This window comes from Mytilinidion resinicola, assembly GCF_010093595.1.
Source record: "Mytilinidion resinicola strain CBS 304.34 unplaced genomic scaffold BDZ99scaffold_26, whole genome shotgun sequence".
In the NCBI taxonomy this organism is placed as follows: Eukaryota; Fungi; Ascomycota; class Dothideomycetes; order Mytilinidiales; family Mytilinidiaceae; genus Mytilinidion; species Mytilinidion resinicola.
In genome coordinates, this window is record NW_022985462.1 from 263,302 (window position 1) to 278,193 (window position 14,892).

The window sequence follows — 14,892 nt, forward strand, 5'->3', positions numbered from 1 at the left end:
ACATCGGATGGCGTTGTGGGTTTAGGCGGGTCATGAATAATGTTAGAGAGTACTGTATACGCACCTGTTAACATGAAACAAACTATTCTCCTACCTCTTGTTGGCGTCGAACGACAGAGTGACTGACGTCACGTGCCTAGTGGATTGGCACTCTCTCGAACTGAGCCGGATATCCTCCGCTTGATTGGAAAAAGTAATAGTTCTACTCGCAGCAAATCGACCTGTCAACTTAAAACCTTGCGCGTATTTGTAAGCTGATTGAATACCCCGAAGAAGGCTGAATAGGCGGCTCAGAAGTTCATCCCGGAAAAGCGGCATCACCATCTCGCACCGATTTCTCCATTTCGAAACACATCCTTACAAGTGCGGGGCAGGATTGGAATCAGTTTCTATACATCAAAGGCGATTCGAGGTTGCTGGTATCGCGTGGTTTTGGTGGCATCTCGCGTGCCTGCGGGGTTGCCATGTCGTGATAGGTGCTCCAGCCTATCGTGCATGCTGCCTCGATACGGTAGTGGTGAGCGAGTAATCGAATGGAGTCTATAAAAGTCCAGCGGATACTTGGAAAGAAGAATTTGAATTGAGAGTTCACAAGAAAGAGAAGAGAAAATGTCTACATTTACCACGACCCAGGAAGCGACCAATGTGGAAGGTCAGCCAATCAAGTTGACGGTTGCGTACGATGATAAAGTACACAAAGAGGTACTATACTCATCTCTGCTAACATATATCCACATCTCGGGAGTCTAACTAGCTGTCTCAGTCCAAGTATGCCGCGTACCTACCAGTCTACGACAACACCACGAAGTTCCCACCCACGGAACCGTTCGAATTCACCGACCGTGGCCATAACGCCGACCCTGCCAAACCAAACCTCCTCAAGAAGGACGATCCGGCTGTCAAGACGTCAAAATTGACACCGCGTGTCGGAACTGAGATTACAGGGCTACAGCTCTCGCGTCTGACCGACGCTCAGAAAGATGAGCTCGCTCTCCTCATCGCCGAGCGCGGCGTCGTGATTTTCCGCGATCAGGACTTCAAAGATATTGGTCCGGACGCGCAGAAGGAGCTTGGAAAGTACTTTGGTCGGTTGCATGTTCACGTGAGCGCCCCTTCTTCCTCATCCTCATAACCTTTAGTTGATGAAATACAAAAGCCCGTCGGCGCCCACGTGAAAGACCATATCGAGTTTCACTCCATCTACCTCGGAAAGGACAACCTCTACCGCCTAGGCCGTAGCCAGACTAAGCTCACGACGACGGGCTACCACTCCGATGTCTCTTACGAGCACCAACCGCCGGGCATCACCATTCTGACTCTGCTCCAAGTGCCTGAGACAGGTGGTGATACCGGCTGGACATCTCAAGCGGCGGCGTATGATCGGTTGTCGGAGCCACTCAAGCAGTTCTTAGAGGGATTGAAGGCAGAGCATTCTGGCTTCCCACAGGCTGAGAATGCGGCAAAGGATGGCCATTTCGTGCGTCGAGAGCCGGTGAAGAGTTACCATCCCATTGTTAGGGTTCATCCGGTTACGAAACAGAAGGTCCTATTTGTGAATCCGGGTTTCACGAAGCGGATCCTGGGACTGAAGCAGGAGGAGTCGGATGCTATCTTGAAGCTGTTATTCAAGGTAAGTTGTTGATATTCATTTGGTGTGATGAGCAATGCTAACTATGGCCGTAGCATATCCGCCAGAGCCAGGATATCCAGGTCCGGGTGAGATGGGATGACCGCACGGTTGCGTTGTGGGATAATAGGGTCACTGCCCACACGGCGATATCTGATTACGATGTTAGCGATGAAGGTGAAGGTCTCAGACAGGGTTTCCGTATCACCACGCTGGCTGAAAAGCCGGTGGGAGTAAATGGGTTGGAGTCGCATTGGGATTGATTAGTTAGGGAGGTAGCGAAAGATGTAAGGGGGTCGCACGTGACATCTACTATATTTATTAATAGAAGCTGGTATCCCAATCGAGAGAACCTGCATACTTCTTGGGGCGTCCCCGCTTCTACAACATTCCAAGCATCAATCTTCCCAGCGAGCCGCTCGCATCCGAGTGCTTCTCCACTCGGTCAACTAGCGACGGCTACATGAGCTAGAATAAAGAAGGCCATACGTTACAGAATGGAGCGTGACAATCTTGAAACTAAAACACCAACCGCCGGCTTTCTCAGCCTTGCCAACGAATTGATCCTTGATATCGCGGACCTCTTAGGGACACAGGGCGATACCAGTCGGCTTGCGCAGATCAACCGAAGGCTTCATCTTCTGTTCACAGACCGGCTGCTGAATTTCAACATACAACATGAGAACAGCGATGCTCTCAAGTGGGCAGCTAGCAGAAACTACCAAGAGATGGCTCGGAGACTGATTCGGCTTGGAGCAGATATAAATCCAAAGACCTGGGGACCTCCATTGCACGAAGCAGCAGGTAGTGGGCATTTCGACATGGTCAAGCTTCTTTTAGACGCCGGAGCCGACCCTGAAGCAAAGAATCGATTGAATGATACGGCCATAACCATCGCACTCAAGGCGAACAACGAAGCTATGGCATGTTTCCTTTTCGATGAGTTGAAATCCTCGGCGGTGGCCGTCCGAGGTACCTGGAATGCGCTACTAGACGCCAGCCGGCTCAAGGAGTCGAATTTCATACGGTACATACTCGAGGCCGGCATCCACGCCAATAGCAAGAACCCATCGAGCCCCTCGGCGTTAGATCTGGTCGTGTGGCGAGACCTGGCGCCAGGCCATGGCCTTTTCAAGAACCGATTCGACGACGATGCTTTCAAATCGGTCACCATACTCTTAGAGCACGGTGCAGATCCCGACCGCAAAGGGCTGAATGCCTCAGTGTTTCAGACGGTACGCGAAAACTCTGCCAGACACTCTGATCCGAGAGTTCGCATACTTCTTTCTATTGCTGGAAGAGAAGAGCTGGTTAAGCAGATTGACAGTGGTGCATTGAGCCAAGCTTGGGAGCGATCTACAGGCAAGGAGTTGGATGTCCCACGAGAAGTGCTCGAGGTAATACTCTCGAGACCTCCCAGTCGGAATTTGCCTAAAGCGCGTTTGAAAGAGCTGTTTCCTCCATTTGTTGACGAGGCCTGTTGGCAGAGAATTGAAGAGGAAAAACTGGCGGCAAAACGTGCGCGACGGTTGCCCGTAGAGCAAGAGCTCAATGCGGCCCTCCACGTGTTTGGAAGATATCCACACCCACATCCACGAACAGGACCATGGTCGGACTTAGTGCAAGAGCTCGATGAAGACCTCGGCGAGCTTCGAAGATATTCAATGACAAGACCATGGCCGTGAGGGATATTGAACATGATATCGAAGACGATATCGAGTCGAACACGGATCCCAACAACATGGAAGGACGGCCTCTAGTCATCGACATAGGCCCCAAGATCTTAGTGGAATAGCGGGATACACGTATTCCATTCCCAGTCAAAATCGAAGAAACATCTCCTAAAGATCTCATTCAGTTTCATATTGGACATGGTCATATTGGACATGGAGAAGTGGTTCGCGCTCGGCATAGCGAATCAAGCATCCCATGAGAACAAATCCTACAAAGGTCTATCGGTCGATGAGTAGAAGCGTCGACAGGTAACTCCGCATCGTGAATGACGATATCGCTAGTACTCTACTGGATTTCTGATCTTTCGGCTGAACCCGCATTCCGAACAAGCTTGATCAGAGTTGATTCTTTCCCTGTATCCATTGAGACGGCCGACACGAAAAGCACTTCGGAACGGCTAGTAAATTTGACGGCAATTTGGAGAATGCCCAGTAAAGACAGCAAGGCGTCGCAAAATGGGTTAGCGAGGTGGCTCTCCGGGACGGATGTAATTACGAGTTTTTCCTATGACGAGTATTGAGGTCGATTGGGTATATTCAAACCAGAATGAGCTTTTCGCGCCGCAAGTCAACAAACTGATGAACCCAATGCTCATCGAGTGGAATGATAACGCCAATCCGCTCGCACAATACTGGATAGAAATCTGTGCACACTTGTTCACCGCTGTCTGAGGCGCTTTAGTGCCTCAATACAAACTTGGATGAGATGTAGATGGCTGGAGTGCGAATTTGAGCGCTTTCAAATGGTTCTATTTTATTGTTATCCGGGGCACTTCAATCTGCCCATAAGCTTCTCGTGCTAAGCAATAGTCAGTAATCAACGTTCTCTTCGTTATGCCAATCTGCAAGAAGTGTTCAATTCACTGAGGACATTTGGGGGTTAATCCATAGTTATAGCACGGTGACATGACGACTCTCGCAGGTATGATAGCCATAACTTCGATATGTGCTTCTTATAGTTCTCTGTAGCAATCTCTACTCTAAGCAGGCGTACACCTGGTTCGGAGTACATGAAGATTGTCCGCACCGATGTAGTCGCTATTATCGAGATGTCGCACATGCCCATTTGCTGAAGCCCAAGACGTGTATTATACTGGATGTATTCAAACCAGGAAAAATCTCTCAGGGGGTTTTTCAGTCGGGTTGAGGCCCCCCCAGAGCATGCCAATCCGCTCATACTTCTCTCCGCCTGGGAGTCGACGGATCACCAATGACGCGATTCCGTCAGCGTCCGTGTCGAATTGCCCAAAACAGTAGACCACTTCCCCGTTAGGGACGTGTCCGGGTCCCTCTCGCATCAAGCAGTAGTCAGTCCACAACGATCTTAGGGGCGCGCCATCGATTCCAAGGAAGGTCTCTCCTACTAGATGGTCCGCACCCACTCCATCATCGTGAAGACTTAGCTTATGGCCATACACAACCTTTGCAGGGGTGAGGTCAGCTTCAATTTTGAGGTGTGCTTCTTTCAGTTCTCCAAAGCCATCCCCCTCTCGAATCGGCGTACAACTAGTTCCAAGCACGAGAAAGCCGTTTGAGACCGTACCTTCTCCAGGGAGGGAGAAACGTACACTTCCATTTACCGAGGCCCAGGACCAGGATGGAGCTCGATAAGTCTTCAATTTCTCCGCGCACCTGTCGTCAACTTCCCAAAGGAGATCGTCGTAAAGCGAGTCTTCCCATAGACTAGCAAGATATTTCCCCATTTTGCAACGTCCAATTTCTCGAGCCAGGCCAGCAATAGCAGGCAGCCTATCGCTTTGCTCCGTCAAAGCAAGGCAGGAGTATCGCTGTACCATTTGATGCCAAAGAAGTGTGACAGGTGTCCTGGCCTGATGTTGCCGTTTCGGTAAAGCCCATGCTTCGAGCACCTCGCCGCTTTTGACTTTCTCCAGCTCCTTCATGGGTGCCGAGCGGTAATTGTTGCACTCACAGTCATCCCCTTCTTGACATTCCCAGACCAGCTCTTTTGTACAAAAGTGCAGAACCCTCGGCGCCAAGAGCTTTTCTTGATATACCCATCCACGACTCACTAAGGGATGGGCGTTCATACTTGTGTTGCTAAAGTTGACTACCTGTTCGCGGACGAAGATTCGGCTTCGCGTGATCGAGTTACCTTCGCCAGAGATACTCTCCGCCAAAGGCGGAGTTAAGGGGTGATCTTGATCCATGGGTGTTGCCGAAGAAAAGCAGCCTTCACTGCCGTTCCTAGACTTGGTGGCCGCAAGGGCGATATATGAGTTTTGATAGATCGTGGCCATCTGGGCAGACTCTTTTGCTCAATCATTCTTGTCGTCTTGAATAATACATAACCCATCGCTCCACGGCTGGACCCATTAATCTAACCTAATAGCAGGCGTTACCGCTAGTCCCCTTTTATCTATAGATATTAAATACGGGTTTTATTCTTCTAAAGTATATTTACTGTACTCCTTTTCTTATGCTATGGATAATTTTACACCCTATTTTATTGCCTAAGAGATACTAGTAGGGACACCTTACTCTAAATTTCTACGCGCTATATATATTATTATTAAATAGGAATAACTAATGGCTTGCTGTATCTCCTGCACTAGAGATGAGTAGTGATTAAAGCATGCCATAGTAGGATGCTGTGGACCAAGCACATGCTAGTATCCACTGCGTGCCCTTTTATATAACGTTGAAGCAACTTCATATTGTTGCAGTTCATGTAAAAGGAAAGTTAGGCAGTATACGCTGGTCAGCGTCAAGGGGCGCTCATTCCCCAGAGCCTTCTTTTATACTTCTACCGCTCACTGGTTCATCTCCTCTGCCTCCTTGTACTTTCCCTATTATTGTAGCACTAACGCTACTCATTAGGGCGCAAGGATCATCCCACCCTGCTATCCTCTCCCTAGTTCTCACTACCTTTCATTACCATATCCTTAGCCACTTTGTAGCTTCCCTTTGTCTACATATACCACGCAGCGTTGCTGAATACTTCAACCCAGGCCCATAGTAACTCGTCGCCGGCTGGCTCGCGCTGCAATATAGACTCAATACACGGAAATAGTATCTGGCACTTTGTCCAGTTATCAAACCTCCCCACCAGGAACTCCATTACCGTCAGCATAACAAACTTCTCTTTCCACCGCTCCACCTCACTAAATGACAGCAGTCAGACATTCGTGCAAAACTGCACTAGGGTTACATCTCGCATACGTTGCTATCCGCAGTCGCTGCCACTAGCGAGTACACCTGCAGAATTTCCAAGTCGTAGTTGAACTCAGTATCACAATCGTCGTCCTTAGTATCACCATCAATGTTATCCAACATCCTTACTGCTTCATCCGTCGAATGGCTGCATAGCACAGAGACAGGAATTCTTTATGGATTGAAGAAGCTCATCAGCGACAGCAGGTCCGTAGCCGAAGGCCTCTTCGCGGATCTGCTCAAACAATATCTCCCATGTCGTTACCATTAAATTCGATGCGCTTTCATCCGCGCGGAGGTCGCCAGCATTCTTGTTGAGGAAACCAGTTCTCTTCTTATTATTCCTCCGAAAGTCATCTAGGAACGGGTTTCGGTGATTTTTTCACAGATTCTTGTCCTCCGATATGTCGTGGTTGTGCACCTCGATCGCACGAGAGATTTGAGCAAGCATCGAAGGCCCTGTGTCCTGAGGTCCGATATTCAGGTATTGGTCAAACGAACTGGTACTCTGTATCACACCTTTCAGATGCACATAACGGGTCCGTGTCATTCTGGATTTCGCAATCCGAATGGCGGCAGTCAACGCATTCCGAATTTGCCTGCCGTTGAGCTCCTCGCTGGCTAGTTCATCAAGATGATTGAAAATTTCGTCGTAGTCAGCAAACTCGCCCAGGGACTTAAATCTCTCAAGCAAATTGGACCAGAGTTGCCGCCTGGCTGCCTTATTCAGTGTACCATAATGAAGGGCCAAATGAATGCGCGACTCGAAAGGCTACATCGAACGATCCAACTCGGTTTGTGGTGAGAATTATAATGCCATTATAATATTCGAGGGCATGTAGGAAGACTGGTATAGTTAGAACATTCCCGTAACACTCGTCCGTCTGGAGGCATACCCGAAACTAGAGAGTCTCTTCGCAAGTCCGCCCCTGTTCTCTGGTCCAGAAAGACATCAGCTTCGTCGAGCAAGAGAACTATGCATAAGGTTAACTTATTGCGTTTAGTACTAGTAACGTACAATACGCACTGCAATCCCAATATTTGCTCAGAGACATGACCCGTTGTAGGGACCTTTGAACACTCTCGGGGTCAACACCCAAATCACCACTCGTGATACGGTGTAGTGGCCTTCTCGTCAACTCGGCGATACTGGACGGGATGCACTGTCACCCGGCACATTAATTTATACGTGACATCAGGGGTGAACTGACCTCTCTGCCGTAAGTGTCTTACCAGTTCCTGGGGGCCCATGGAAGAGCATGGTCAAACCCTCCCCCTTTCCCGCGACGAAGTCCAGAAAACAAGCGCCATTTGTTGCGCGGGTTGAAATTAAAGAACGTATGAGCTCTTTACGTTCCGCGCCAATAACTAGCCAGTCAAAGGCATCGCAGTTCCAAATGACGTCCGCGAGATTGTGGACGTAGAGCCAAACTGTGGTACAGTCAAATTTAGCAAGTACAAGATGAGGAGTAGCGGGACTGATGAGGATAGACGGCTTACCCCAAGACTTCTCTTCCATGTCAAACCCCACTATCGTAGGTGGAAGCACCAAGAGCATTTGGGGGTCGATCTCCGTCTCAAAGAGTAATATAGACAGAGGCCTAGTGTCATGTCCAAACTGGGCCCTGCTCTTGCCTTGTGCATTGAACGTGAAAGGATCATCATCATCGAATTCGTGGTCCGCGGCAAATCCGATTCCATGCTCTTGGTAGTATGTTGAAACATCAACCATCAACCTTGATCGAGCCTTCTGACCAGTTAGCTTTAAGGTAAGAAGTGACAACTACTCTACTGGAGAGGGTACTCACGTAGGAACGCTGACCATCAGCATCCCGTCCCGTGTATTCGGAGTAATAGCTCTCTCTCGCGCGCCAGTACTTCTTCCCCCGCCACCTGAGCTGTTGCTGATCTTCCGGTGAAGCAAACCGAAATGGATAAATGGTGAGTTTTGCTATGGGTACCACTTGGGTTGCTTCGGCACCGGGTGGCATCTCGACAGTACTGATCCAGGGAACTCTCAATAACTGCTTTCCATCATTCCCCCAGCACCAGCCACGGAGCGATACAGAGCTAGTCTCTGTGGAAACGCAGTTAGTCAAGACCCCGGCTCACACAACTCCAGTCTGTGGATGGCGAGCAACCACGATATCGCTCGGTTTAAACAGCTTTCCAAGATGTAGAGCTGACACAAGGCCTTGGTTGAAGGTATCCTCTGCTTCGTCATATTCCATTCGGTAATGTTGTTCCAGGAAAGTGATCAGGGGACAGACCACGGCCTTGTAGTCTGGGTTTGTCTCTGCTAGCCTACGTAACTCTTGCTCGTGATGGAATAGCGAGTTGTAGGGGGCATCCATTTCCTTGACATTGACCTCCAATGCCGCTCTATCTGAGTTTGGAACCCCAGTCGGACCCCAGTTTTGGCCATGCATTCTGCAGGGTTAGCCTCGGAAGGCCCAACTTCCGGTGATGCACCTCCAACCTGCAACCTGCAACCTGCAACCTGCTGCCTGCTGCCTGCTGCCTTGAAATTCCGCCTTGACGAAGCTCAATCCTCCAAGGGTAAGCGAATTTCGTATGGCCAGCACAACACCACTGCCTCGCCGCTTTGGTTGTTAAAGTGTTTTGTGTTAGACTTGGAGTCGTGTGCAACATCTTGTAAGCCGAAGGTGACCTACATTCATCCCTAGGAGAAGCGTATGCCCAATTCGTGATTGGCCTAGGGGTTTGCAGGAGTTTTGGGGGCGCGCTAGTGAGACGCTAGCAAGGGCGTAATCCAGCCAGGGTTAGTCTGATTCATGAGATATGTAAGAGGTTGGGTCGCTTACTATCGCGCGTGATCTCGCTAACAAATTATCTTGCTAGAAGCCCGGCTTCGTCCTTACGTCTCTCTAGCCTCATCGCTACGCGCAAAGCGTTATGGCAACCTCGTTTTTACATATGCCCGCAGAGATCGTCGAATTGATCGCAGGCCACCTAGGCCTTTCTGATCTCCGCAGCCTACGCTTCGCCTGCAGAGACGTCAACGCGAAAGTCACTGCGAGCAGCCGCTTCGAAGGCTTTTGCGTTCACAAGAATGTCGAGTTGCGGAAGTCTAACGTGGAAGAGCTAGGAGCTCGGCTTTGCGAGCCAGGTGTCCAGAAGTATCTGGAGCATTTGACAATCACAGGTGTTCTCATTGTCACGAAAGGCCTGGAGCGCATCATTCGGGAAAAGACAAAACCGGCCAATCTTGAAGATCCTTGTGGCATGAGGCGTGACATGATTGGCAATCGCTCCAATCCACAACGTGTTGCAGCTTCTCAGTCTGAGGTGATAGACGCTGAGTCTCAGCTGTCTGACTTCAAAAGGCAAATCCATACTGTCGACATAGAGCGAACGGCCGGTCATGATTCAAGTGCCCTGGCTGATTTATTCCAAATCATCAAGACGCACTGCAAAGCGGCTGGGCTCAAGAGTCTCACTCTCGATCTGGTTGTCCGTAGAGAGCAGACTACTTTCCTGTCGCCAGCCGTGGGCGCTCCATTTCGACAGGTCTGGGAGACCGCGCAACATGTTCTTTCCGTCTCGCTGCAAGCCTGGCATCGTAGCGCTATCAGGATAGAACGCCTGGACGTCTTCTCTGAGACAGAAGCCTGCGGGGTACAGGCCTGCACTTTCGCTGCCCTCCAGAACCAAATTGACTTCAAAAACCTCTACGGACTAAGGGCGTTGTCTCTGAGCATTAGCAACCGAATGCTTCCCCTCAGTGCCTCCGAACAGATTCGCGATGCCGACACGGATGAGGAGCGTCCAGACGAGCGACCAAGCATCATGCGCGAAAACGGACACCCGTATGCGAACGCCCAGCAAACTCATGTGGCGCTCAGGGAAGAACGTATGAGATTGCTGAATGACCCAGATAATATCACCGGGCTCGCAGACTGGCTGCGACGGACGACAAGCCTAGAAGAGCTATTTATCCGTAATTATTGGGTACTCAATAGTTTCGATACCTCTGCTCCCGCTCTTGCTGGCCGCAAAGCCTTGGTTGGATACCTCGCGGAAAGCGTACCACTTCCGAACCTGCGCAACTTAATCTTGCGGAGCGCGGACATCGAAATCGGCGCGCTCCTAACACTTCTGAGAAACAGTCCACGCCTGAAGTCACTCGCCATGCGAGAAGTGACCCTAACTGCATCGAACGGCCAAAGCTGGAGGACAGTGTTTGCCCATATAACCTCCCATGGCGCGGAATTGACCCATGTCTACTTTGACAATCTCTTCGAGGAGACTGAGCAGCAGCACAGCTACGTCACTTGTTTTACCCCAGGTACCGAGCCTGGGTACAGCATCAGCAGCGGTGAAGATGGAAGTGCTCGATTGCGAAGACTGGGACTAGTTCAGTGGGACTTCTGCAGGCCGAGCGCAAACGGCTGGAATGCATTCGAGCTTCACCGGCGAGAGGACGTTCTAAGAGGCATTGAATACCAGCTCAACCCACAGTATATTGTTGGCTCGGTGCAGAACTCAATGTGGATGGAACAACGAAGGCGCAATCACGGTCCTCTTGGATAGAGTTGACTCCTTGAAGAGTAAACAAGCTCGACTCAGAAGGAAAACGCGTCGTTGCTATGGTCAACTGACCTAGCAACTAGGCTCTCGTCGAAGGAAACATTTCAGGGTTTAGGACATAAGGGAATCGCACGGGACAGACGCAATCGAACCATTCCGTTTCTAGAGTTACAGTATTTCGTGAGAGACCAATACAACTCGATCGGCTCTCGTGTATGAATAGAATCACCTTTAGACCCAGCAAACTCAAGATCCTTCTTTTTCACATGTCCTTCAATCCTTCCATCCCACAGTCCTGTGATTCCTGGATCTGACCGCGGTATAGTCCCGCACGTGTCCCGCAGTGTCAGGGTCCTTCAATCCTTCAATCCTTCGCTCGCTGTGTGAACTTTACAGTTTATTACTAACCGCAGAATCTCGTCACCCCTCAATCCTGCAATCCCTCAATCCTGCATGCATGAACCGTCCCCACATGATACCGCTATACGCTTGTGAAGTGTTTCGATGCCTAGCTCTGCGCAGAAACAAAAATCCAGCAGTTGCTCTGGAGCACTCTGAGCTGCATTCATCTCTCTTCATTGCGGACTCCCTTTCTTACCATGACGGCAGCAGCAGTCCTTCACCAAGCCGTCCTCCGCTTTGGCGTACCCGACACATCTATCAGCGTCGAGGAGCGCGGCTTATACGCCTTCCCTGCAAACAAGGACGTGGAAGAATTTGACTTTCAACTACGGGATGCTCGCACCTCCCCAGAGATCCTGCCTGGGATGGCTGGCTTGGATGCCCAGGGGTTTGCGTTTGTCAAGCACAAGTCCGCATTGCAGGACTCAAAAGATTGGCTGACTGGCCACAATGTCGAGAAGACGTATATCCCGGAGATTGAGAAACTGGCGTGCGAAGTCACAGGTGGTAAACGAGCGGTTGTCATGGATGCGTCGTTCCGTCTCAAGCCGGCTGATGATCAGATTCAGCTTGACTGGTATCGGCGACGTGGGGACGCCATTGATGATCAGGTTGCCTTATTGCCTAAGAATGTGACTGCGGGTGGGTATAATCAAAAACAAACAATCAAGCATTCTCAGTCATGCACTTGCTAAGCTTTGTATCTACAGTTTACGGCCGTGAGGTCGGCGCAGCGATTGAGCCAGCACGCCAGGCACACATCGACTATACCTGCCAAGGCATGCGCGACACGGCCCGCTATCGTCGTCAAGACATTTACGATATGTGCAAGAAGACCATGGAAGCCGAGGACGCAGTCGCGAGAGGCGAGAAGCATAGCAAGGAAGTGCCACGATACGCCGCGTTCTCCGCCTGGCGGCCTTTGAGTACCGTTCGCCGGGACCCCATCGCCGTGTGCGATTCTCGATCTGTCAAGGCAGATGATTATGCAAAGGTGTTGTACCGCGCTGTCAGCGATATTACGGGAAGTAGAGAATATCATTTGGAAGCTGCTTGGCTTTCGCCGCCGGGGGAGAAGTCGGACTAGCGGTGGTATTGGTGCCCTGAGCAGCAACCGGACAAGGTGTTGTTTATAAAGTTCGCGGATACAGAGGCGGAGATCTTGGCTGAAGTGTCGCCAGGGTGCGCACATCTTAGTCCGAAGTTGGCGGGAAGCAAGGGCGAGGAGATACGGAAGAGTGTGGAGTGTAGACTGCTTGTTTTTTTGGGAGTAATAGGCGCCTAAGTGTTCGGAGTTGGCTGGTTGATCGTATCGTTGCTTTTACTTGACATAACAGTAGACGGGGACTATCATGTATGCACGTAGTTATATGATTATTCTTGGAAAGCTTTACGCAACCCCACGAATTGAGACTCGGCGAAGACGAGACGAAACTCCACTATGGCTTGTTTGTCCAGTAGATGCATCACTAAAGAGCCCCATAGCATCAGTAGCGGACACGGTTATAATGTATTATTCAGCTTAAAAAAGATAATAGGTAGAGAAGTAAGTACTTGGCTATCACTACGGAGGGGTTCACGTTGTACAACGTGCAGCTGGCGCTTCTAAGTCGAGAAGATGAGCCTGCAAAGTCCGTGAAGGGTAAGCTAAAAGCACCTTGATGGTTACGTTATAGCATTGGGCAAGGAGCAGCATAGTGACCATGTCCGCTCCGCGATCGAATATGGACTGCCCATCTTCTCCTTTATCTTCTGCAACAAGAAGGCTAAGCTCCCTCCATGCCCTCCAGACCAAGCCTACAGAAGACGGCGAGGGTAAGTGGAATTGGTTATAAGAAACGGATGGGGCTATTACCGGCGCACCCAAGGGCAGCGTATGAGATGGATAAGCGTCACTAAGTGTTGCTTTTACCGAGCGGAGCGTAGTGGAGAGGCTTTTAGTCATGGCCTTCAAGACAAGAGTAAGGCAGTCGGATATCCAACAGGCTTCAGCCGTTGGTATGGACGCTAAGGAGAATCGTAAGTCTACCTCCAAGGTATCCAGGAACGGCGTTGCAATAATCCACATGTCCGCAGAGCCTGCCAGCCGGTCCCGACCTGAAAGCGAGGCGCGTGCACTGCCAAAATTAACGACCAGATCCAGAGCCGTATGATTCTGGAAGATTAGAACAGAGCTGTACTTTGTCCAAGACGGCCACGGACTACATTGCTTGATAATGTCCCGAAAACCAAGATGACGATGCGGCATATCGGCCACGAAGTCTTCCTACATTCTGGAGACCAACGTGGCTAATGTCGCAGACTCTTCGACCTGAGCGCGCACGGGCAAAATGTTCAAACAGGGTCCCTTCACTCCCTCTATCTCGGACATTGGCAGATACCGGTTGGCGCTGACCTGCCCGAACACGATGTCGTTTGTTCCCAATGCATGCTGGAGGAAAATGGCCCAAGCAGCTCTCAACATGGTCGAAGACGTTGCCAAGGATGTTTGTAGGTCATTCAAAGGTACACTGATCGATCGGCGGCCGTCCAGGTTAGAGAAAGGCACTTGCTGTGGATGTGGTTGATACAAGTTTGTAGGGTATGGGAAGCCCATGAAAACGCAGCATCGGAAGCCGTATCTCCAGAGATGGTTGGTTGAGAAACCAAGCGACCATACAAGGGTTCTGTTTAACATTGTTGTCAACTTAAGAGTCTACGAAAGGGCGACGTCTCTAATAATAGTTTGGATACGATGCTAAATAAAGCGACTGGAATGAAACTGGCTTGGCTTGGTAGAAAGCAAGGGGTGGTACGAGTGACCAGGAAAGAGGCTATCGTACATATCAACATACCTAGCGAACGCGGCAAAGGTGTTTGTGTATGCAAAGTGTCTTGTGTGTCGTCCACTCGCGCAGTGAAAAAAGCTAGCTTCATCTTGACCTCGTTTTTTGTATAGCCAGCAACCTCAAAGACATGATTGTAACTCTCAAGACGAAGCTCCTCTAGGTCAGCTATAGGGCCAAACTTGGGCTCGAAATGTACAAGGCCAGCGAGAACTAATTTGCACATCGGACAGCCTGCCTTGACCGCGTCCTCAAGCATTTGAGGCGTGAATCGGAGGTTGAGGATGTCGAGCCAACCTTGTGGTGGCGGGAAATTGTTGCACAAGTTACAGCGTGTCATCATAATCGCATCTGACATTCCGAGAAGAGTTATGATGCGTGGAACGATAGAATAAGAAGGCTGAGAAGAAGAAAAGATTGTGAAAGTGGCGGAGCAAACTTTGGCCTTTACAAAGACCACGTGATCGATACATTTGATTCGATATGTACATACGGTAGTCAGTGAAATCTGCGTGTGTTGATTGTACCTATGATGCCTGCAACGAGCAACGATGAGGGCAGCGGAATTGAGATAGTTCCACCC

General features: G+C 50.1%; 9 protein-coding genes across 9 annotated transcripts; 4 read left to right on the forward strand and 5 right to left on the reverse strand.

The window, feature by feature from the left end:
* The first annotated feature begins 423 nt into the window (after nucleotides 1-423).
* Nucleotides 424-2,002, forward strand: BDZ99DRAFT_468094 (dioxygenase-like protein). The gene is made up of 4 exons (XM_033721165.1): nucleotides 424-702; nucleotides 764-1,102; nucleotides 1,157-1,630; nucleotides 1,684-2,002. The coding sequence occupies exons 1-4, from the start codon at nucleotides 610-612 to the stop codon at nucleotides 1,888-1,890; spliced, it is 1,113 nt and encodes a 370-aa protein (XP_033570508.1). The 5' UTR covers nucleotides 424-609; the 3' UTR covers nucleotides 1,891-2,002.
* Nucleotides 2,003-2,124: 122 nt separating this feature from the next.
* Nucleotides 2,125-3,312, forward strand: BDZ99DRAFT_526470 (ankyrin; the record flags this gene model as incomplete). The annotated part of the gene is made up of 1 exon (XM_033726142.1): nucleotides 2,125-3,312. One exon carries the CDS (start codon nucleotides 2,125-2,127, stop codon nucleotides 3,310-3,312), a length of 1,188 nt encoding a protein of 395 aa, XP_033570509.1.
* Nucleotides 3,313-4,919: 1,607 nt separating this feature from the next.
* On the reverse strand, nucleotides 4,920-5,688 carry BDZ99DRAFT_546760 (uncharacterized protein; the record flags this gene model as incomplete). The annotated part of the gene is made up of 2 exons (XM_033726885.1): nucleotides 5,489-5,688; nucleotides 4,920-5,389 (listed from the first exon to the last, which is right to left on the reverse strand). Coding segments are annotated over exons 1-2 (600 nt in total), but the record flags the coding sequence as incomplete, so codon positions are not given.
* A 601-nt stretch (nucleotides 5,689-6,289) lies between these two features.
* BDZ99DRAFT_526472 (uncharacterized protein) lies at nucleotides 6,290-6,654 on the reverse strand (the record flags this gene model as incomplete). The annotated part of the gene is made up of 2 exons (XM_033726143.1): nucleotides 6,290-6,478; nucleotides 6,541-6,654. 2 exons carry the CDS (start codon nucleotides 6,652-6,654, stop codon nucleotides 6,290-6,292), a joined length of 303 nt encoding a protein of 100 aa, XP_033570511.1.
* Nucleotides 6,655-6,913: 259 nt separating this feature from the next.
* Nucleotides 6,914-8,960, reverse strand: BDZ99DRAFT_526473 (uncharacterized protein; the record flags this gene model as incomplete). The annotated part of the gene is made up of 7 exons (XM_033726144.1): nucleotides 6,914-7,244; nucleotides 7,315-7,378; nucleotides 7,428-7,505; nucleotides 7,765-7,962; nucleotides 8,032-8,278; nucleotides 8,340-8,601; nucleotides 8,644-8,960. The coding sequence occupies 7 exons, from the start codon at nucleotides 8,958-8,960 to the stop codon at nucleotides 6,914-6,916; spliced, it is 1,497 nt and encodes a 498-aa protein (XP_033570512.1).
* A 508-nt stretch (nucleotides 8,961-9,468) lies between these two features.
* On the forward strand, nucleotides 9,469-11,348 carry BDZ99DRAFT_453245 (uncharacterized protein; the record flags this gene model as incomplete). Its single annotated transcript, XM_033718321.1, has 1 exon — nucleotides 9,469-11,348. One exon carries the CDS (start codon nucleotides 9,469-9,471, stop codon nucleotides 11,083-11,085), a length of 1,617 nt encoding a protein of 538 aa, XP_033570513.1. The 3' UTR covers nucleotides 11,086-11,348.
* Nucleotides 11,349-11,681: 333 nt separating this feature from the next.
* On the forward strand, nucleotides 11,682-12,731 carry BDZ99DRAFT_503170 (uncharacterized protein; the record flags this gene model as incomplete). Its single annotated transcript, XM_033723945.1, has 2 exons — nucleotides 11,682-12,126; nucleotides 12,195-12,731. The coding sequence occupies 2 exons, from the start codon at nucleotides 11,682-11,684 to the stop codon at nucleotides 12,569-12,571; spliced, it is 822 nt and encodes a 273-aa protein (XP_033570514.1). The 3' UTR covers nucleotides 12,572-12,731.
* A 253-nt stretch (nucleotides 12,732-12,984) lies between these two features.
* Nucleotides 12,985-13,949, reverse strand: BDZ99DRAFT_166753 (uncharacterized protein). The gene has a single exon (XM_033712920.1). The coding sequence runs from the start codon at nucleotides 13,730-13,732 to the stop codon at nucleotides 13,061-13,063; it is 672 nt and encodes a 223-aa protein (XP_033570515.1). The 5' UTR covers nucleotides 13,733-13,949; the 3' UTR covers nucleotides 12,985-13,060.
* BDZ99DRAFT_166755 (uncharacterized protein) lies at nucleotides 13,858-14,817 on the reverse strand. Its single transcript, XM_033712921.1, has 2 exons — nucleotides 14,319-14,817; nucleotides 13,858-14,150 (listed from the first exon to the last, which is right to left on the reverse strand). The coding sequence occupies exons 1-2, from the start codon at nucleotides 14,665-14,667 to the stop codon at nucleotides 13,984-13,986; spliced, it is 516 nt and encodes a 171-aa protein (XP_033570516.1). The 5' UTR covers nucleotides 14,668-14,817; the 3' UTR covers nucleotides 13,858-13,983.
* Nucleotides 14,818-14,892: the final 75 nt, after the last annotated feature.